The sequence below is a fragment of the Mixophyes fleayi genome, chromosome 2, assembly GCF_038048845.1.
Source record: "Mixophyes fleayi isolate aMixFle1 chromosome 2, aMixFle1.hap1, whole genome shotgun sequence".
NCBI lineage: Eukaryota > Metazoa > Chordata > Amphibia > Anura > Limnodynastidae > Mixophyes > Mixophyes fleayi.
This window is the reverse complement of record NC_134403.1, coordinates 71,006,609-71,029,941: the sequence shown is the minus strand read 5'-3', so window position 1 is coordinate 71,029,941 and position 23,333 is coordinate 71,006,609. Positions and strand designations below refer to the sequence as shown.

The window sequence follows — 23,333 nt, the reverse complement described above, 5'->3', positions numbered from 1 at the left end:
GATAGCCAACTTGAACCTTAGTAAAACAATTACTTTATTTCTAATGATGTCTCACCATTTCCAAAAGACTTAGTGAGAGTTTATTCTTTAGAGTTTTGGCTTTTCTAAAGATAGCACTCAATTTATCTAAAATATGATCACTCAGAATTAGACCAAAGTCCCCCTGTATAGTATTTTCATAGCTTTTATAATGAGTAATAAATGGACAAAAAAACTTGTATTACCCATTTCACTTGGTTGCATGGTATTACATTTTTATAAAGTTGATTAACTCAGGGCCTAGCTCTTTTCAAGATATTCTCAAGAGTGTTTATTACAAAGCCTCTATTTTTAAGCGTGTCTATATAAAGCTTAGATTAGTCTTCAAAAGACTTCATAATGCTACAATTCCACTTAAGGTGTGTGTTTATGTGTTTGTGTGTTTGTGTGTGGGAGGGGGGTGGTTAGAGGAAATATATATTATTCTTCCAAGTGTCAAAAAGATAGCTGGATAAAATGCACATAGCTTTTTTCTGTATGTATCCATTTTGACATAATCAATTTTATTTTAAGGACTAGGGGCCTGATTCATTAAGGATCTTAAATTAAGAAGTATCTTATTTAAGTCTCCTGGACAAAACCATGTTACAATGCAAGGGGTGAAAACTAGTTTTCTGTTTTGCACATAAGTTAAATACTGTCAGTTTTTTCATGTAGCACACAAATACTTGATAGCTTATTTGTACACTGAAATTTAAAGTTGATATTTGTGTGCTACATGAAAAAACAGTCAGTATTTAACTTATGTGCAAAACAGAATACTAATTTTCACCGCCCTAGATCTGTTAATTCAATATTGTTTGCATCCTATATCCTCCGTTTTCACTAGTTACTGTTTCATCTCCTGAGAGGTAAATAGTTTCAATAGCTTACCTATGGAGACAGGATGTTTACAGAGAATATGTATCTACTTTACACCATTTAAAATGGTAAAATATGGCTTGAAGCTATATATTCTTATATCCTTGATGTAACAGAGCCTATCCCTGATATTATAGGCCATCCAGAGGGATTTGTAAGTGATTTATGGCTTTTCAGGAAATTATAGAACACAGGAATCCTATGACATGTATTTAGAAGGTAGTTATATACTGTGTATATTATAACTTTTGTGGCCTTTCCATGCTCATGTACTAACTATCAGACATGCAGACCCACAATGCTTCTTTATGTGTCTCCTAGCACATAGCACACTACATGAACTTTGGAAACACCACTGTAAAACCATCTGCTTCTGCATTTGCAATCAATTTATGTGGAACAGTCCCAGTTTGAGGGCTCTGTCCCACCACTCTGTCCATGGGCATATTTGTCCCTCAAATGTGAAGTGTCAGGTAAGTTGCACTTGCACATGGAGAGACAGATCGTGGGCATGCAAATATAACTGAATTTTAGTAAAAGTGTGCACAAGTAAGTGTGGCACACCCTCCTGAAATTGTGTCCTATTCTGAGTAGGCTGCATCTCCAAATACACCTGTCTCCATATGTATCACTTGTGGTACTCAGACACTAGTGTAAAGATCCATGCTGATGATGATGAAAAACCTCCTCCCTAGCAATCTTTATTAGCAGGGGTCCGCAGCACCGTACAGGGTAAAACACTAAAGGAAAGACTGAACAATGACCAGATAGGCAATGTACGTCAATATAGATAGAACAATATAACCAGCAATGAGCAGGAAGAAGGGGGATAACCTCACCCTAGAACAAGAGGCATGGGAAGAGGGGGAAATAAAAGGGAGTAAAGACATCCCTAGCTGAGCCTGTACCCAGTAGAGTGGGTGCACGAAACAGGAATCAGAATCTGTGATTGAGATAAGGAGTATGGCAGAGGCATGTTGGTGGGAAAATACCTGATTGTGAGAGCTTACAATCTAAAGGGAGGGACAGATGAATGATGTAGAAACAGAGATGATGAGACAAGGGGAGTAGAGGTGAATTAAAAGTTGAGCTGAAAGAAGAAAGGTGGAAAGAAAGGTTAGACAGGCAGCAGCCTTGAAGATGGATTGTAGGTGGAAGAGGATGGAGAAAGTGAGACCAGTGAATGGATGCACTAGTCCAGACAAGAGATGACAAGCGAGTTAATGTGGTTTTAGTTGCCTCAATGGTGAGAAAGGGTCTAATCCTGGAGATGTTTCGAAGGTGGAAACAACAAGAATGGAAGAGGGATTGAATGTGGGTAGTGAAACATAGGAAGTAGTCAAGAATAAATTCAAGGCAGCAAATCTGTGGGACAGAGGATAGTGTAATATCATACAAATAAAGAGATGTGAGGGGAGATGAGAAGACTCAGCGGATGGGAACATGTCAAGTTCAGTTTTACATATGTTCAGTTTAAGGAAACGGCGGGACATCCAAGAAGAAGTAGCAGAAAGAAAGCTGGAGGCACAAGAGAGAAGAGAGGGGAAGAGGTCAGAAGTGGAGATGAAGATCGGCATATAGATGGTACTGCACACTGTAAGACTTGATTAGATTACCGAGGGAGGAAGTGTAAAGGAAGAAAAGGATAGGACCAACAACAGACCCCTGGGGGATACCGACAGATATTGGAAGTGAGGGGTCAGGGTAGAGACAGAGAATGAGAGGTCAGAAAGATATGAGGTCAGCCAGAAGAGAACAGTGTCATGTATGCCAAGGGATTTGCAGGAGGAGATGTGGTCCTCTGTGTCAAAAGCAGTGGGGAGATCCAAAAGGATTAGAAGAGAATAGTGACTCTTTGATTTTGTAGTGAGAAAGTCACTGGTTACCTTGGTGAGGGTGGATTCAGTAGAGTGGTAAGGACAAAAACCTGATTGAAGAAAATCATGAGGAGAAATGGAAGAAAGGAAGGCAGCAAGACTGTTGTAGACGATCTGCTCAAGGAGCTTTAAAGTAAATTGGTGGAAAGAGATGGGGTGGTAGTTGGATAGAGAGTCTGGGTCAAGGGATTTTTTTGAGGATGGGAGAAACTAGCACATGCTTGAATGATGACAGGAAGGTGCCTGAGTCAAAGAAAAGGTTGGACATGTTGGGGACAAGTGTTAAGGGAGTGGGAGTGGAGAAGGCGAGAGGGGATAGAGTCAAAGGGACAGGTGGCAGATGGTGAGTGGACCTGTATTCATCCCCAGAGACACGCAAAAAGGAAGACAGGGTGGGGAAAATAGAAGGGGTGTGAGAGGGTGGCAAGAGGGGAAAAAAGAGGGCAAAGGAGCCAGATGGGAGGCGAAATGCTGATGGAAGGAGTCACTTGTAGATGTGAAATGGGTGAAAAAGTCAACAGCAGAGAGAGTGGGTTGAAGGGTGGTTGGAGAGCAGAGGAAGGATCTGAAAATATCAAAAAGATAACGGGGTTGGAGGACTAAGAAGAGATAAGAGATTTGAAATATAATTGTTTACAAAAAGAAAGGGCAGAGCTATATGAAGAGAGCATGAATTTGAAACTTAAAGAGAGAGAGTGTGACAGCAGTATGAGATCAATTCTAGAGGTATCTGGTGCATTTGGAGTGCCAAGTTTGTGGCCTAGGTCTACGAAGTCTAGTAGTAACAGCAGGCGCAACAGAGTCAAGGACAGAGGAGAGGGAGATGTTATAGTGGGAAACAGCTGGGTCAGGGCAAGAAGATGAGGGAAAGAAGTGTGTCCAGTGAGGAGGAGAAAGTATCAGGGTCAAAGGCATCAATATTATGCTTAGTGAGTATGGTCTAAATGGGGAATTCAAGAAGTGAGAGATGTTGCAGAACTGTGTGAAGACCAGATTGATGGAATGGCCACTAGAGTGGCAGGGCGAGGAGGTCCACTGAGAGAGGCCAAGACGTGATGATAAGCAGATGAGTTTGGAGGCAGCGGGGTCAGGGGTGGAGTCAACAGGGATGTTGAATTCCCCAAGACGAGAGAGAGGAGGTCAGAAGAGAGAAAGTGGGGTAGCCAGGCCACGTAGTTATCTAAGAATTGGGAAGTAGTGCTAGATGGCTGGTAAATAACTGCAACATGAAGGTAAACACAGTAATAAAAGTAAATGGTAAGGACCTCAAAGGAGGAGAATGAGAGAGAGGACTCTGGGAAAATGAGCCAGAAAGTGCAGATTAAGAGATTTTGGAATAGGCAGTCTTATAATCCTATAGCATTCAAAGCCCCACCATTAGACAATCCTAAATTTTTTTTTACTGAAGCCCGAGATGCGGTGCTCCAAATCCCCCAGCCCGGTGAGAAAACATACTTTATTCTTCTGTGTTCTTACACAAAATTGTGAGTGAGCCCATTCCCACCAGTGCAGAGCTTGCTCAGGAATGGCAGCAGGCAGGTGTGAGTGCATCTGCATGCACAGTGAGGCGAAGAATTTTGGAGGATGGCCTGGTGTCAAGAAGGCCTGCAAAGAAGCCTCTTCTCTCCAGGAAAAACATCAGGGACAAGCTAATATTCTGCAAAAGGTACATGGATTGACTTCTGAGGACTGGGGTAAAGTCTTTTTCTCTGATGAATTCCCTTTCAGATTGCTTGGGCCTTTTCCAGCATGATGGAGCACCTTGCCATAAGGCAGAAGTGATAACTAAGTGGCTCGAGTATCAAAACATCGAAATTTTGGGTCCATGGCCAGGAAACTCCCCAGACCTTAATCCCATTGAGAACTTGTGGTCAACTATCAAGAGGCGGGTAGACAAACAAAAACCCACAAATTCTGACAAACTCCAAGCATTGATTAGGCAAGAATGGGCGGCCATCAGTCAGTATGTGGCCCAGGAGTTGATTGACAGCATGCCAGGGTGAATTGCAGTGATCTTTAAAAAGAAGGGTTAACGTGCAAATATTGACTCTTAAACTTAATGTAATTGTCAATAAAAGCCTTTGACACTTATGAAACGCTTGCAATTTTACTTCAGTAAACTATAGCAACATCTGACAAAAAGGTCTAAAAGCACTGAAGCAGCAAACTTTGTGAAAACCAATACTTGTGTCATTCTTTTGGCCATGACTGTATATGGTATATACCTTGCAGGTGCACTTAATACTATCACAAAATTACTTAAAACCTGAGAACCATGGTATATTTACTATAGAACATCCTTACCAGGCTAGGTGACATTGACAGTGATCAACCCTCCCCTTACAACCATTTGCTTCCTTTTTGAGCTCCTTCTTTCTCTCTACTCCCTCTAATACCCATGACACAAGAACCAAAAAATATGTCTGATACTGTTTTCTATTATTCTTTATTCTCATTATTATTTACTTGTCAACCATTGTTTATATGTGTACTTACTTGATGCAATGATATGCAAAATTAAGAGAGTGAAAAAAAAAAAGGTTACGGGACTCTGTAAAATAAATTATATATTTTTTTTCAATTTACATTATGTTAGTAATGGATGACTTTGGTAATTTTAAAGGGCAGATTCAATTCAGCGCAAGGTTCCGCTGAACATCGACTCGATTACGGGAAGAAATTTCTGGTCATTTTTCTGCGCACCTCTGTGGGACGCGAGGGAAAATGAGCGGAGATTTCTGTAAAAACTCAGAGGCAATATGTCTCTGCGGACTGTTCGGGAGACAATTCACGTCATCTCACGCCTAATTGAATCTGCTGGTAAATGCTGTGAGGAGCACAGTATGAGTACAGTATTCACATAAGCTTATAGTAACCCCCAGTCTCAACTGTCATTCAACTGTCCACTCAGCACATAGTGTGACACCGTTATGAAGGTTGCCATGGCAACTCATACTTTGAAAAATGCTCACAAGCAATCAGGACACAGCGTTGACCACAAGCAGCAACTGTGAATCAGACTGAAATACAAAGAATCACCAGGTACAGATTTCTAAATAGTTCCAGAGGTCTGAGGAGCCTCACGCAGCCAATCCCATCTCTTTTCAACTATTGATTCAATAACAAAGCTGTTCATTTGATTTCTAGACTCACCTCATTTTACAGGTAAAACGTTTTGGAATAGTAAAAGGTTTTAAGGCATGCATGTGCTACCATCTCATATGAACTAATATGAGTCCAAGCCAATTTCATGATTGTAACTCAGTACTTTTTTTCTAGAAAAGGTGGAAGATGTTGATTATCCAAGTTGTTGCTTTTGCCATAGCTTTTACTTTCAGTCTTTCCTCAAGGTAGATAAGGTGAATAAGGTGATAATTGGGTGATAATAAGGTGATAATTCACACATGTACCTTTTTAGTGCGTTTTTGGTGCAAATGGATTACGAGCATTGACAACGTATTAAACAGAAATAACTGTTGTACATGAATAGTTAATAGTATGGCAGTCACTATATTTTGACCTGGTAAGTTGGACGGACTCTATCAACAACCCTATTAAATTCAAGCTGTCAGATGACTTGCGGCCAATTCATTCTGTTGCATTAAGGGTAACTTTTTGCTTCTGTGAAAATACCTCGCCTTTTTGTGCCCAAAGTTCAACTTATCACACTTGGGGGGAACTTACTTAAGTGCGGTTTGATCAAACCGTAGGTTTTCAAGTGATTTAATGTGCGTTTGTAAAGCATGCAAATTACCAATAGCAAAAAAGCACATCAAATTGCATGAATCAAAACTGCAAGGTTTCAAACTGTATTTGGTGTTTGGAGACCATGCTGGGATACAAACCATCCCATGTATCATTCCAAATCGCATGGCAAACCGCCGCTTAATAGTTGAAAAAATAATATGTAAATAATATGTGGCAGAAACCGCATGATGTTTGAGATATCTCGCCTGTCAAAAAAAGGTTAAAAGAAATAAAAATAAAAAAATGTAACCCTCGATCATATTCCATAACAGCACAATCTACTCAGCATTAGGCTTGGTCCTTAAGGGGGCTCGAAAAATAATTGGGCTCCTGCACCTAGAGATTACCGTCCCAATGCTGAGTAGGCCAACCCCTTGCTCGAAAACAAGTGCATAAGAAAACTTGTACTGCCACAAACATGCACTGTAAATGGTTCCCCAATTATAAATAGTTTACTAATGGTCCTTTTCTTCTTAATAAAGTCATGCCCCGGTTTGTATTAATAAATAAAACCCACATTCTTATTGATGAAGTAATTTGCCCATTTTTATTAATAAAATAATGCACTTGTTTTTATTATCAGATAGGCTGGCTATTAACTAGCCGGGCTCACCCGAGATTCATTCATCTGGTGTTGGGTGCTCGTCGGGAGCAGGCTGTCCATTCCATAGGGTTGGGGGGGGGTTCTCCTTATGGGCACAATGTAAATTCAGTCTTGCAAGCTGTAAGCTACTACTATTAGGAATAAATCTGAATAAAGCTCAATTAAAAATTATTTCATAATATAACAGATTCAGTGTCATGCACACAACTGGATTAAATGGCTACAAGGCATGAGGAGACTATGTCAGTAATTTATGAAACTAAGTTGAAGCGCTTAAGACTCACATGTAAAACCATGCTTGAAAGCACTAGGGGAGAAAAGCAAGATAAAAGTTGCATGCTCAGCAAATAAACCCCTACCCACTTATGTCATCTCACTCATCTACATTTTTCAAGGTAATGGTTTGAAAGTTGCATTTCTAAATTGATATTAGCGACTCCGACTTTCCTCCAGCCACCTGGTATCAAACCATCAAGAAAGAATGTGCATGGAGGCAGAGCCGTAACGACGGCGGTGCGGGCGGTGCGACCGCCCCGGGCGCAAGCCCAAGGAGGCGCAGCCGCCCGATACGTGCCTTCATGCCCAGAGGAATCGCCGCTCTAATTCAGCTCTCCTACAAGCAACAATCCATTCCCGGCAATGCAGTGGAACGCATGTGAAAGCAGGAAGTTCGGCATTTGGAACGCATTTGCGTTCCAAATGCCGAACTTCCTGTTGTTGGAACGCACATGCGTTCCACTGCGGAAGAAAGTGAAAAGCTGAATTCTACATTATTGTGGGCGCTGTGGTGAGGAACAATTCGAAACTGTCACCGCAGCCAGGGTTCATTCTGTTTTCTCTGAGATCTGTTAACATATCTACAGGACGATGCACAATGTCCTTCTGCTTCATCTGCTTAGTTGCTATCGTTTCTCCCAGCGCAGGTCAACAAGGGACTCAGCCGCCCCGTACCTCCAGGCTGCGGGCACGAACACTTCGCTGTCTCAAGGTTGTGAAAGATTGGAGTGTGGGATCAGGGCGCTTAGCGGAACAGTCAGCTGAGCCATTTGAACCTCGGTAAATGGGCTTGTTTAGTGTGGAGCTGTCAGGCAGAATTTACATTCCGAGAGTGGTAAATCATATTTGTGAGGCGATGTGTTAAAAGTGATTCTGTTTACTGGATAGCAGGAAGCTTTCAAGAGAGAGACAGGGCTGACCTGCGTTTCCCATTTACATAACTACTTCACTGCAGCATTAAACATAGATGTATATTCTTCACTCTGCTGATATATATTAAAATGAGGTTACATTAATATAATATACAATGCAGTATATACCGATCTCCTACTGATACAGTGTAATACACAGGGTAATTGCTTTGTCTTGCCTTATATCCGGTGTTGACAGTAAGGGAACATTTTTTTGGCTATTCCTGAATTCTATGAAGAGAGAAATTGAAAGAATTGCTGCAGAAAGTGGTCAGATGCTAGCCACACCCCCACATTAGGTTGGCCACACCCACTTGACAAATGTCACTCCCACTTAGATGGGGGGCGCCGGTGCCCTGTCTCGCCCAGGGCACTAAAATGTCTAGTTACGGCACTGCATGGAGGTCCGTCTCAATATTATGTTACCTACATACTGCAAAACGTGTCCCAACCTCCACCACCTCACATCTGTGTAAACAAAATATATATTGCACCAATGATTGAAACTATTATGGACAACTACTTCTCATTCAGTAGTGACCCTCATTAGTTATTTGAAATGGGTTTCCCCCCTTCCCAGATCCATACCATTACCCTTTTACCACAAAGGTGCCATGTGGAACCTGAATGGACAGGATGCCCAATCCCAATCAGGTACCATGCTATAGATGGCTATGATGCTCAGTGAAGGCTGGAAACAGCTAAAGACAGGAGTCTGGTGGGTTCTCCCACTGTACCTATCACCAGTTGTTGTGTAGTGTATTTTACAACACTGATAAATAAGGGGATAGTAATCATATGGTGAATATGATATGAGGATGTAACATGAGACAAAAAGTATGAGAACCCTGCTTGCTAGAGCTTACAATCCAAACAGGAAGAAACACAGAGAGCATATGTTCATGTCTTGAGGAACTAAACTGTCTGTATATATATATATATATATATATATATATAATATATATAATTTAGTGAATGAGATGACAGGATCCTTAGGAATCGTAATAAGCCTTCCAGAAGAAATTACTTTTCAGGTACAACTTAAAACATTGATGGTTAGGGAATGGCCTGATAGGATGAGCATCACAGGTTATAGGACAAGTCTTGAAAATGGGATGGGATGATAAGGGAAGATTGTAGGCATAAGTCTTTATGGAAGAATTGAAGGCTTGATTTGGGACAAGAGAAGAGGAATAGACAAGTGCACCTTCTTGAAGTCCAGAATTTGTAATTGAAGGCAGCCATTGCAAAGTCTGGCAACCAGTATGTCACCAGAAAACAGTATGTTAAGAATAATGCATGAAAATTTGTTTCATGTAACATGAAAATTTTAATTTCAAACCACTTTGTAGCATTTACAAAACAACAAAAACACACTGAAATTTTTTTTGTTTGTATTACTATGTCATTTAACTCTATATGAAACTTGCCATTAAGTTGCAAAATATAAATCTTTAGTTTTGTGCTGAGCCATGGTTTTGGTGTCAATGTGACATACATATACACTATAATGTAACTACAGAGGGCTTTTAACTTCCTCCTCAACATAATTAGAATTTAACTGACAGGAAGTGAGAGTTTCTACATCAGGAGACACCTAAAACAAGTGCTGGTAAATAGAGTCAGTACTAGAGTGTAATAGTAGTATCATGCAGCGATGTTCACAGTTGAATTAAATATTCACTGGCAAACCAAGAATTTAATAGGGTAAAGTTCAACCCTGCTTATGTACTAAAGCTAACCTCAGCTGTGATGCAATATGCAGGATGACCTAATAGTTTACATAGTAACAATTGACTAATTTACATGTATGAAACTAAATCCCAATAGTTACATTTTATTTGGTAAAGTATGCATTTACCATACATTATCCCAGCAGCTTTATTAAATGGTAGAGTGGGAAGGAGCATGTGATCCTCTCTTAATTACAGACAGCGGAAGTCACATCAGACATCTTATTGATAGCCGGATATTGCTAGCGATAACAATGTTATTGCTCATTCTTGTATTGGGTAAAGCAAAAACGAGCCCCAAATTATCCCCAACAAGAACACCAATTCATCTTTGATAATTCTGCCCCTTAATCACCAACAGCTTTATTTTGCTTATATATTTGATTTAATTATTTGTTTTAACCAGGGGAGATCTTAAAGAGAGCCAGGAGCCTTCAGTAGGTCTCCCCTATTTCCATCACAATACAACTCATCTGTTCATAATCCCATGGTCCGTTTTGCACACCTCCCAAATGTCCCAATTTAGGCAGGACAGTCCCAATTTGAGCGCTTTATCCCGCCATCCCAATCGTGATAGCTTTGTCCGGCAGGTGGGAATGTTGGGAAGTATTCTCTGTTAATGGCAGTGAGCGGTTGCAGAGGTCTGATCATCAGGGAAAATGGGGTGGGGCCAACCAGTACTAACCAATCAAAGTGAAGGAGATGCGTGTCTATACAAAACCACCCACCTAAGAAAAGTTTAGGTCTGTCCCTGGTTTGAGGGGATGAGAGAATAGACCAGACTAGCGCCCAGGGTCATGGTCCATTGTGACGTGGTCACGACCCATTTGCCCCCTGTCCCGATGCTACCTACCCAAATGTTGGGAGGTATGATTTTGCATTACAAAATATCACTTTTTTGTGTGATATATAGTACTGTATCAGGATTGTCAGGGGGGGTTTCCCCCCCCTGACCCAAAAAACAAACAAAAAACAAAACACGTGAGAGAGCTGCTGCGCATGCACCCGCGCATGCGCAGCAGCTCCGTTTCGGCAGCACTGTACTATACAGCAGCCGCGGCGCTGTCAAAGAAGCGTTTGCGGCGGTGCTGTATACAATACAGCACCGCCACGGACGCTTCTTTGACAGCTCCGCGGCTGCTGTATAGTACAGTGCCGCTATAGTGGGCACTTAGTTAGCGGAGGGGGGGGTTCTGGAGACCCAGAAACCCCCCCCCCTGCGTGCGCCACTGTGTATGGGAGAATTCCTTCTCTGACTGCCAAATGTGAAAGTCTCTTAGATGCAATATAATAGTATGCAGAGATGACAGAACCAAATGGCTCTAACTCTGTACCCCCAGACAGATAGCGAGGGTACAGTGAAGCAGCTGTCATCAGAGCGCATTTATACTTATGACGCAGGCTCCTCTCATGAGTAGTTGTCGCCTTGATAAACATATAAAGAGGTAAAAGCACAAGTAACATGTACATTAAACAAATATCTGAAGAGATACCACATAAATAACTTATTATGCATACTGTGTTTTTTTTAAAATATTCATGAGTGTTAATTAAGGATGAGCGGGCTCGGATTCTGCAAATCCGAGCCCACCCGAACAGTGCGGATCCGACGGGATCCGAGCACTGTTCGGGAACTTCCGGGCACCAAACGGAGCCAAACCGAGGCTATGACATCCAAGTCTCGCGTCGGATCTCGCGAGACTCGGATGTCATAAATACTCACCTTGCGGGCGCCATCTTCATTCTGGCTGTGATCACTCATGAGGGAGGTTGTAGTTAGGGAGCTCCTGATCAGTTTAGTGGTTCTTTGTGCTTTGTCCAGTGCTCTGTCCTGCTGAGTCAAGTGGTGCTTTGTCCAGTGCTCTGTCCTGCTGAGTCCAGTGGTGCTTTTGTCCTGTGCTCTGTCCTGCTGAATCCAGTGGTGCTGTGTCCTGTGCTCTGTCCTGCTAAGGGCATTGTTATTTCAAAATTATTCAAAAGTTATAAAAAATGTAAAAAAAAATTATAAAAAACCTATACAAAAATAATTGAAAAAAAATATAAAAAAATGAGTTAAAAAATTCTAGGTACTGATATTTCAAAGTCAAACTACGTTCACTGTTGCTGCTGTACAAAAAAATAATAGGTACTGCTATTTAAAAGTCAAACTACGTTCACTGTTGCTGCTGTACCAAAAAATACTAGGTACTGCTATTTCAAAGTCAAACTACGTTCACTGTTGCTGCTGTACCAAAAAAAACTAGGTACTGCTATTTTAAAGTCAAACTACGTTCTCTGTTGCTGCTGTACCAAAAATACTAGGTACTGCTATTTAAAAGTCAAACTACGTTTTCTGTTGCTGCTGTACCAAAAAATAATAGGTACTGCTATTTAAAAGTCAAACTACGTTCACTGTTGCTGCTGTACCAAAAAAAAACTAGGTACTGCTATTTAAAAGTCAAACTATGTTCTCTGTTGCTGCTGTACCAAAAAATACTAGGTACTGCTATTTCAAAGTCAAACTATGTTCTCTGTTGCTGCTGTACCCAAAAATACTAGGTACTGCTATTTAAAAGTCAAACTACGTTCACTGTTGCTGCTGTACCAAAAAATACTAGGTTCTGCTAAGGGCATTGTTATTTCAAAATTATTCAAAAGTTATAAAAAAAAAATTAAAAAATTATAAAAAACTTATACAAAAAAAATCATAAAAAAATATAAAAAAATTATACAAAAATTATCCAAAAATAATTGAAAAAATATATAAAAAAATTAGTTAAAAAATACTAGGTACTGCTATTTAAAAGTCAAACTACGTTAACTGTTGCTGCTGTACCAAAAAATACTAGGTACTGCTATTTCAAAGTCAAACTATGTTCTCTGTTGCTGCTGTACCCAAAAATACTAGGTACTGCTATTTAAAAGTCAAACTACGTTCACTGTTGCTGCTGTACCAAAAAATACTAGGTTCTGCTAAGGGCATTGTTATTTCAAAATTATTCAAAAGTTATAAAAAAAAAAAAAAAAAATTATAAAAAACTTATACAAAAAAAATCATAAAAAAATATAAAAAAATTATACAAAAATTATCCAAAAATAATTGAAAAAATATATAAAAAAATTAGTTAAAAAATACTAGGTACTGCTATTTAAAAGTCAAACTACGTTAACTGTTGCTGCTGTACCAAAAAATACTAGGTACTGCTATATAACTCCAGTCCAGTGGTTCTCTCCTGTGCCGCAGATAATTTGTAAAGGCTTTGCCGAGTGTGTGTGGTTTAGGGGTAAGCTCTCTTGTGCTGCATATAATGGAGTACCAAAATTTGGAGGATAAAGTAGGGAAAGATCAAGACCCACTTCCTCCTAATGCTGAAGCTGCTGCCACTAGTCATGACATAGACGATGAAATGCCATCAACGTCGTGTGCCAAGGCCGATGCCCAATCTCTTAGTAGAGGGCATGTAAAATCCAAAAACCCAAAATCCAAAAAAAAATAGTGAAGAGGGCCAGGGAGTGGTCTCGGTTGGGTGTGGTGTCGGTAGGTCAGCTTTATGATACAAATGTACTTAAATCCTTCGAACAGTTGGTTGGGGAATTCTCTGTACCCAGAACAATGTTTTATTCTTACCTTCAGTTACGACACGCCCTAAACACACAATTTAAAGGGGAGACTTTGGTGTTTGGGGTGGATCCACTGAGGAAACAATTACAGGCCTTGGGTTATAGAGGTCTGATCTCTCGAATGTATTCATGTCTTCTGTATGAATCCACTGCAGATGATTTGGATGGTTTGAGGAATCAGTGGGAAATAGATATTGGCCCTTTATCAGACAAGGAGTGGGAAATGGTTACAGACAGTACTAAAGGTTATACTTCATCATTAAAATTTCAACAAATACAGGTGTTTATCTTACACAGGGCCTACTTTACCCCTATTAGATTGGCAAAATTTCGCCCGGATGCTACCCCTAACTGTCCGAAATGCAATTCGATCAATGCTAACTTTTGGCACCTTCTATGGGAGTGGTCATGTATACAAATCTTCTGGCGAAGGATCAGGAGATGTATTCAGGTTACTGGAATTGAAGTGTCTCTTAGTTCACCGGCCACTTGTCTCTTTGGGCTCCGATTGAAGGGGAAAGTTAATAAACTGACAAAAATGTACATTTCACAGTTATTGATGTTGGCTAAGGTGTGTATAGCGAGGCTGTGGTTGGCCCCGACAAGTCCCACGGTTAAAAATTGGAAGGCACTGGTCAATACCACCATAAGGCACGAGAGATTTGTTTATACTAGCAGACAGGCTCTGAAGGAATTTGAGAATATATGGTACAGATGGTTAGAGTCTCCATTCTATCCTAAGTCATATAGTACAGATGCTCTATCTACTTAAATGTATGGCTACCGCAGTTCTTATAATAAGTATCTGAGTCCATGTAATAAACCCTGCATGTGTAACATACTTATGTATAAGCATTTACGATGTATGATCCTGAATGAATATAGCACATTTATTATTATTATGCTTTAATGTAATCTTGTAAATTCCGTCATTTAATTCCGATATGTATGCGATTGTTTTTCTTTTCTTTTTGTTGTTTAGTATGTTTATATCTTAAAAAATTTCAATAAAAATAATGGATATAAAAAAAAAAAATCCAAAAACCCAAAGTTGACTTAAATTACCAAAAAAAGAAAATTAAAAACATCTGAGGAGAAACGAAAACTTGTCAATATGCCATTTACGACACGGAGTGGCAAGGAACGGCTTAGGCCCTGGCCCGTGTTCAGGACTAGTGGTTCAGCTTCACCCAAGGATCTAAGCCCTCCTCCTCCCCCCCTCAAAAAAATTTAAAAGAGTTATGCTGTCAGCAACTACACAGCAAACAACTCTGCCTTCTAAACAGATGACATCACAAATCCCCAAGGCGAGTCCAAGGGTGTTGGTGGTTGCGAAGCCTGACCTTCCCATCACTGTACGGGAAGAGGTGACTCCATCCACCATTTGCAGCACACCCTCTGCATATGCTGGAAGGATCACCCACAGTGTAGATCCAGATTTGGATAATCAAGGTGTCAATGTTGTACACCGGGAGGAGGCTATTGATTTAGCTGGCGCTGAGGAGGAACTTGACGAGGAGGATGCTGATGTGGTTATTTTAAATGAGGCACCAGGGGGGGAAAAAGTTGATGTCCATGGGATGAAAAAGCCCATCGTCATGCCTGGTCAGAAGACCAAGAAATGCACCTCTTCGGTCTGGAGTTATTTTTATCCCAATCCGTACAACAAATGTATGGCCATATGTAGCTTATGTAAAGCTCAAATAAGCAGGGGTAAGGATCTTGGCCACCTAGTGACATCCTCCCTTATACATCACCTGAATAACCTTCATAGATTAGTGATTAGTTCAGGAACTGGGGCTAGGACCGTCATCAGTCCAGGGACACCTAAATCCCTTGGTCCTGTTGGATACACACCACCAACACCCTCCTCGTCAACTTCCTACACGATCTCCATCAGATTTAGTCCTGCAGGCCATGTCACCAGCCAGACTGAGTCCTCTTCAATCCGGGATTCATCCAAGGAATCCTGCAGCGGTACGCCTACTACTGCCGCTGCTGCTGTTGCTGTTAGTCGGTCATCTTCCCAGAGGGGAAGTCGTAAAAACGCTATGTCTTTCACCAAACAGTTGACTGTCCAACAGTCGTTTGCCATGAGCACAAAGTACGACAGTAGTCACCCTATTGCAAAGAGGATAACTGCGGCTGTAACTGCTATGTTGGTGTTAGACGTGCGTCTGGTGTCCGCCATCAGTGGAGTGGGATTTAGACGGTTGATGGAGGTATTGTGTCCCAGGTACCAAATCCCGTTGAGATTCCACTTCATTAGGCAGGCGATACCAAAGATGTACAGAGAAGTACGAACAAGTGTCCTCAGTGCTCTGAAAAATGCGGTTGTACCCACTGTCCACTTAACCACGGACATGTGGACTAGTGGTTCAGAGCAAACGAAGGACTATATGACTGTGACAGCCCACTGGGTAGATGCATCGCCTTCTGCAGCAACAGCAGCAGCTGCATCAGTAGCAGCATCTCCACAATGGCTGCTCGTGCCAAGGCAGGCAACATTGTGTATCATAGGTTTTAATAAGAGGCACAACGCTGACAACCTCTTAGAGAAACTGAGGGAAATAATCTCACAGTGGCTTACCCCACTTAGACTCTCCTGGGGATTTGTGGTGTCAGACAACGCTAGTAACATTGTGTGGGCATTACATATGGGCAATTTCCAGCACGTCCCATGTTTTGCCCACACCGTTAATTTGGTGGTGCAGCATTACCTGAAGAGTGACAGGGGTGTGCAGGAGATGCTTGCGGTGGCCCGCAAAATTGCTGGACACTTTCGGCATTCTGCCAGTGCCTACCGCAGACTCGAGCAACATCAAAAAAGTCTGAACCTGCCCTGCCATCACCTCAAACAAGAGGTTGTGACGCGCTGGAACTCCACCCTCTATATGCTGCAGAGGATGGAAGAGCAGCAAAAGGCCATTCAAGCCTACACAGCCACCTACGACATAGGAAAAGGAGTGGGGATGCGCCTGAGTCAAGCGAACTGGAGACTGATTTCCGTGTTGTGCAAGGTTCTGCAGCCGTTTGAACTTGCCACACGAGAAGTCAGTTTCGACACTGCCAGCTTGAGTCAGGTGATTCCCCTGATCAGGCTGTTGCAGAAGCAGCTGGAGAAAGTGAGGGAAGAGCTGGTAAACCATTGCAATTCAACAAAGCATGTAGCTCTTGTGGATGAAGCCCTTCGTACGCTTTGCCAGGATCCAAGGGTGGTCACTCTTTTAAAGTCAGAGGAATACATTCTGGCCACCGTGCTGGATCCTCGGTTTAAAGCGTATGTTGTGTCTCTTTTTCCGGCGGACACAAGTCTACAGCGGTGCAAAGACCTGCTGGTCAGGAGATTGTCCTCTGAAGAGGACCGTGACATGCCAACAGCTCCTCCTTCATTTTCTTCAACACCTGTGGCTGCGAGGAAAAAGCTCAGTTTTCCTAAAAGACCCGCTGGCATAGATGTTGAGAACATCTGGTCTGGACTGAAGGACCTGCCAACCATTGCAGACATGTCTACTGCAGCTGCATTGGATGCTGTCACAATTGAAAAAATGGTGGAGGATTACTTTGCTGACACCATCCAAGTAGACATGTCAGACAGTCCATATTCTTACTGGCAGGAAAAAAAGTCAGTTTGGAAGCCTCTGTACAAACTGGCTCTATTTTACCTGAGTTGTCCCCCCTCCAGTGTGTACTCGGAAAGAGTTTTTAGTGCAGCGGGGAACCTGGTCAGTGAGCGGCGAAGGAGGTTGCTTCCGCAAAACTTAGAAAAAATGATGTTCATAAAAATGAATTATCAATTCCTCAATCAAGTACAGCACTGGCCTCCAGATACTACAGAGGGACCTGTGGTTGTGGAGTCCAGCGGGGACGAATTGATATGTGTAGGATGAGGAAGTACACACTGAAGGGGGCCAGGAATTAGAGGATGAGGATGAGGACGACATCTTGCCTCAGTAGAGCCAGTTTAGTTTGTACAGGGAGAGATGAATAGCTTTATTTGTGTGGGGGCCCAAACAAACCAATCATTTCAGCCACAGTAGTTTAGTAGGCCCTGTCGCTGAAATGATTGGTTTGTTAAAGTGTGCATGTCCTATTTCAACAACATAAGGGTGGGTGGGAGGGCCCAAGGACAATTCCATCTTGCACCTTTTTTTTTTCTTTGCCAGCTCGTTTTGTGGGGGTCCAAACAAACCAATCATTTCAGCCACAGTTTGGTAGGCCCTTTAGCTGAAATAATTGGTTTGTTAAAGTGCGCAACATCAGGGTGGGTGGGAGGGCCCAAGGACAATTCCATCTTGCAACTCTTTTTTTGGCATTATGTGCTCTTTGGGGCCTAGTTCTATCTCCATCAGAGATATTCCTGCAGGCCATGTCACCGGCACAGCTATGTTGGTGTTAGACGTGCGTCCGGTGTCCGCCATCTGTGCAGTGGTATTTAGACTAGTTGAAGGAGGTATTGTGGCCCCGGTACCAAATTGGGTACCGGGGCCACTCCACTACGCAGTCCAGATAGCTGCGTATCAGATATTATAATACGTTCACTGTTGCTGCCAAATTCAAAAATAATGAAAATGCCCTGTCATCATCGAAAACAAGAGGTATTGACGCGCTAGAACTACACCCTCTATATGCTGCAGAGAATGTAGGAGCAGTCATCTGTGCAGTGGAATTCAGACCAGCTGGAGGAGGTATTGTGGCCCCGGTACCAATTTGGGTACCGGGGCCACTCCACTACGCAGTCCAGATAGCTGCGTATCAGATATTATAATACGTTCACTGTTGCTGCCAAATCCAAAAATAATGAAAATGCCCTGTCATCATTGAAAACAAGAGGTATTGACGCGCTAGAACTACACCCTCTATATGCTGCAGAGGATGGAGGAGCAGAAAAAGGCCATTCAAGCCTAGACAGCCACCTACGATGGGCCACGTGTTTGTGCCGCCCACTTGTGTCGCTTAGTTTAGACATCCAGCTACCTCGGTGCAACGTTTTGGACTAAAAACAATATTGTAAGGTGTGAGGTGTTCTGAATAGACTGGAAATTAGTGGAAATGATTGTTATTGAATGTTATTGAGGTTAATAATAGCGTAGGAGTGGAAAAAAAACAAAAAAACTGGATTTTAGCACTTTTTATGCTTTTTTAAGAATAAATCAGAACCCAAAACCCTAAATCAGAACCAAAACCTTTCGTCAGGTGTTTTGGCAAAACAAATCAGAACCCAAAACCTCAAGCTAATCAGAACCCAAAACCCAAAACACTAAGGGGCACATTTATCATTGATCGGCAGAAATGAGAAATAGTTATCAATCCTTATCGCATGGATAAGGATTGATGTATTTCTCACATTTATTAAAAATGGAACACAGAAACAGCAGTTCCGAAAAACTGCTGTTTCTGTGATAAAAAAAATCACACTTACCCCTCTCTTTGGGACGCGCTGTCTCTAGGATCTCCTCCACGTCATCTTCGTTCCTCTTCTTCTTTCCATTGCGCATGTGCAGTTCCACAAAGATCCCGGTCTGTCTGCAATTCTGCGGGCGGTAAATGCAAGGGAGGGATCATGTGATCCCTCCACACATGCACTGTCCAGCTCTGCTCTTCGGAGCAGAGCTGACAGCATTGGGTTTTTTCATTTCTGATAATGTACGCCAGCTTCAAAATGTTTTTTCGGAACTTGTTAGATTGCAGCTGGGAGCAGTCACCATACTGTTGAATGGTGACTGCTCCCAAAAACGAAGAGGAGTGCAAAGCAGCAGATATCCATGATATCTGCTGCGATGCACCCTTAATAAATTTGCGGAGGACACGGAGGCACCTTAATTACCCGGTAAAAGCACTATTGTGCTTTCTTAAATATGCCCCAAAAAGTGGCCGGTGCACACCCCTAGTGTTAATGAGAGAGTAAGTCTCCTATGTACTGGCAAGAGTATGATCACTGTGTTCCTGAGAAACTTTCTGTGTCATCATCAATTTGTAGAAAGTATTACAGCTTTTAGGACCGGCTCATGATTGGCTCTGAAAAATAGCTAATTTAAATAATACCAATGGGATTATTGCAGGAAATATCAGATACTGGGACATATTTACAAAGCAAGCTGGATGCACAATGCAATCGCTTTGGTTTTACACCGCTGTACCTGGATGGTTCACACAGCGTTTATCAAAGTTGCCGCTTACTCTCTGCAGACACCTAGAAGTCCACCTAGGTGTTTGGAGAGGAGGAAGAATCGGAAGAGGTACATTATGCAAAACTGTCAATGTCACATCAAAGTCCAACCTCCTACTGCTTTAGAGCCACCCCTTTCATTAACTAAACTTTCTCTCCTAAAATACTACACAATCACATGTCACTTTTTTGAGACTGATGTTTCCTATTACTTTGCTTGGAGTGCCTATAAAAATGGGCTTCTCTGCCAAAGTGCAACTTTAAGGTGCAAAATGGGTCCCTTTAAAAGTAGAGGAAGAGAACCGAAGACCACCAGCTCTAGCCTAGTGCAAAATCCAAGACCCTTTGCTGAGTGAAACTGGCTGTGAGCCCCTTCTCAAATCAAGAAACTCCCCTAAAAATGTGCCTTCTCCATCCCTTTATCTCATTTCAATATGTTCACTCCACAAAATGAATACTTAGCGTATTTTGCATTGATCTCCCAACTCCCCCCAATGTCTGTGCACGCTTCTGCTCCTCTGCAGATGCCACCATCTTTCTTGATAGACCAGTGCTCTTTGATGAAAATGTAGGTGCACTTGTGCACAGCTGACTTTGCAATGCCCTTCGGTCGTTTTGGAGATTGTACATGACCTCCACAGAGGAAGTGGGCACAGTTTTTCTAGATTACTTTATCAAGAAAGGTGTGTTTGCTAATATTTGTACATTGTACACTACAAACTGCTCTCCTTGGTAGTGTCAGGGAAATTAAATTGAGGAAGCCAGAATTTACACTACGTGCTTGTCTTGACATCCAGGGTCTGTTACCCCGAGGCCTAGTGATACAACTGTGCAGGACTGCATATGACGGGCCAGTGTAATGATGTGAAGAAAGGCATGCTGATGCCATATACTGAGAATTAGATGGTGAAAAGAGCAGGCTCCTCCAATAGCACAGAAAAATGATAGGCAAAGAGCCTAATAGAAGATAGATTTGTCAAACTCACCTGTACATGAAACAAATTTCCACAAACAAACATATATCCAACTAAGACTAAAGTAATAGTTAACTATCGCTACCCTAGTCTATGCTACAAAAACTGAGAGTCTTATTTGTGAAGCGCAAAACAGCTGAGGCACAGCACAATATCCACGTTGGTGATGCTATGGGGAGAATTCAATAACCTGCAAAATAGGTTTATTTATTAGATGTAAATACTATTCATTTAATGTTGGGGTTGTTTGGAGGGAAATGGATCCTTTTATTAAAGGTGAATGACATTAATTTACTGTCTGGGTTGGTTGATGGAAGGCATAATTATTAAACGTGGGTGCTTTTGATTTAATATCGGGCTGCTTTGGGGGGCTCCCCTACTGTGTTCACTCATTGCTGGGTTTCTTACCTGTCCGTTTTCCAAACAAGGACCCAACATTCCAGGAACCAGACAAGAAACAACTGAGTTTAGGACACTAGTAGCAGAAACAAGTAGTAAAAGCAGCAATAACAGGTAGGAGAGGGCAGAAATTGGGAGAGCTGCGTGCACCTAACAGTAGTGCACTCAGCATTTCCAGTGTATATCATGGAGATAGGAAGAGTTGGAGTGCAGCCGAGCACTGTCTAAAATTATAGCCACGCCCCCATGCATGCTGGTGACACCCACTGGCGGCCCGGCGTGGAAACCCCTCTCTACAAATCCTGCGTTTGCCCCTGGACATGTATCTTGTAATATGCTGGATGAACCATCAAAGGGCACTAGTGCAAAATCAAGGCATTTTGTAGGGTGTATGGCAAATGAGATCCTCTAGTTGTAGACAGATTCAGTTTATATAGTACTGTGGATAAAATAGCGGTAAGCTGCTGCCTAGCACCACCTCCCTTGCCGTAGCATAGCAATATTTTAATTTGTATGTCTATTTTAGTTTAACTAAAATATCAGTCTCCGATGCACCACGCAGTGCACTTGGATGCAGTGTAACATGCCTGTTTTTTTGTATCTTTAAGCATTACATTTATTCAATCAAAAAATCAGTCTCCAATGTAACTGCAGAGCTGATTATTCTCTGAAAAATTTTAAGGAAAGAACAAAATATAATCAGGTATTTTACATTTTCAGGAAATAATTATCAAATCATGTCACAGTACAGTTGAAAAAATAAAGATTTTAATTTTTTGGGATGTACTTCCTAACTTCTTATTCCATCTTCAACCTGATCAGTAAGTTCATTATAAACCAAGGGTGTTGTCACTTCCATATTTCTACATGGCTGATTTACTTATTGAATATGCTATACAATGTTGTCACTTTAGCTACTGTGTTTTACTATTATAATTATTATCTGCTAAGGACATAAGGTGCAGTGTGGCTTAACAGTGGTAAGCAAACAAGATGTGGTAGAACAGGAAGTGCTGCAGAAAAGATTATCTTACCTTTTTGATGTTATAGATGCGTATTAATACTCCTTTGCCTCTGTCATTTAGTATCATGAGCTTTTCAGCCAGTTTGTGTTGGTAAGTTGAACCCAAAGCCATCTTGTGCAGCCAAAGGTTATTTAACCCACTCTTCAAGTCACTATACAACTCCAAAAGAAGTGACCACCACTGACTCCAATCGTATCAGTCACATCCGTAGCGCACACAGACTCACAACAGGCCCACTACTATGCAAATGGATACTGAAGTGCACAATTGTGAGGCTGCTTCAGCTTCCTTCCTGAAATGCTGCACTTGTGATACAGGCATGAGCTCACACAATTGCAGACACCCACAGATACTCAGGATACACAAAATATATAAGCTGATGCAGGGCCTTCCAAATATACCACTTCCTCTTTGTGTCTACTTCAGTATGTTTCATTTTGTGTATGTGTTTCAAAGTTTCCTTAACTACAGCAATAAGTATAGTTACCTAATATCCTGGGACTGCCCCAGGTTTGAAAGATTTGTCCCTGGATATTTTTCTCCCTGGAAAAAAATTCAAATTTATTATGAATGACCAGCTTTACAGTTCAATTCTTCCTATTCTGTGGGGACATTCTCGCTATCAGTATCGATTTTTTGTTATCTGTACTTTATATGTTAATATTTATTGAAGATGAGCATAAATGCAGTGGAATACCTGGGAATTACTAATTTGTTGTCAACATTGGTAATGTTGCTGTTCATTTTCAAGTGGTTTGGGACAACAACAGTGACAAATTTACTTAACTTATCACTGTGAGTTTTAAAAGTCAAGTCACTAACAGAGTGTACAGCTGGGTACACACTATTGAAAACTACTTCAGACGTGATTTATGTAACGATTTTACCAACGACTGAAGTCCCGATGATCATGCAGATTTATGCGTACACACCTACACAATTTACCTGCAAATCTGTGCTCTTCATCTCTCATAATCATCTGCTAAAAAGATTGTGGGGTAAATGTATTAATGTCCGGATTCTTCAACTCCGGCGTGTTCAGCGTCTTCGGCGATTAAATTTAAAGCGGCGCTGCCTTGTAAAGGGAAGTTTCCCTTTACAATGCAGCGCCGCTTTAA

General features: G+C 41.6%; 1 protein-coding gene across 1 annotated transcript in view; it reads right to left on the bottom strand.

The window, feature by feature from the left end:
• Positions 1 to 22,535, bottom strand: part of NCKAP1L (NCK associated protein 1 like) — a 163,207-nt gene extending 140,672 nt beyond the window's left edge. Inside the window, exon 1 of the mRNA XM_075199242.1 lies at positions 22,225 to 22,535. Within this exon, the coding sequence (XP_075055343.1) occupies positions 22,225 to 22,326 (102 nt within the window). The 5' untranslated portion in view covers positions 22,327 to 22,535. The remainder of the gene's footprint in view (positions 1 to 22,224) is intronic.
• Positions 22,536 to 23,333: the final 798 nt, after the last annotated feature.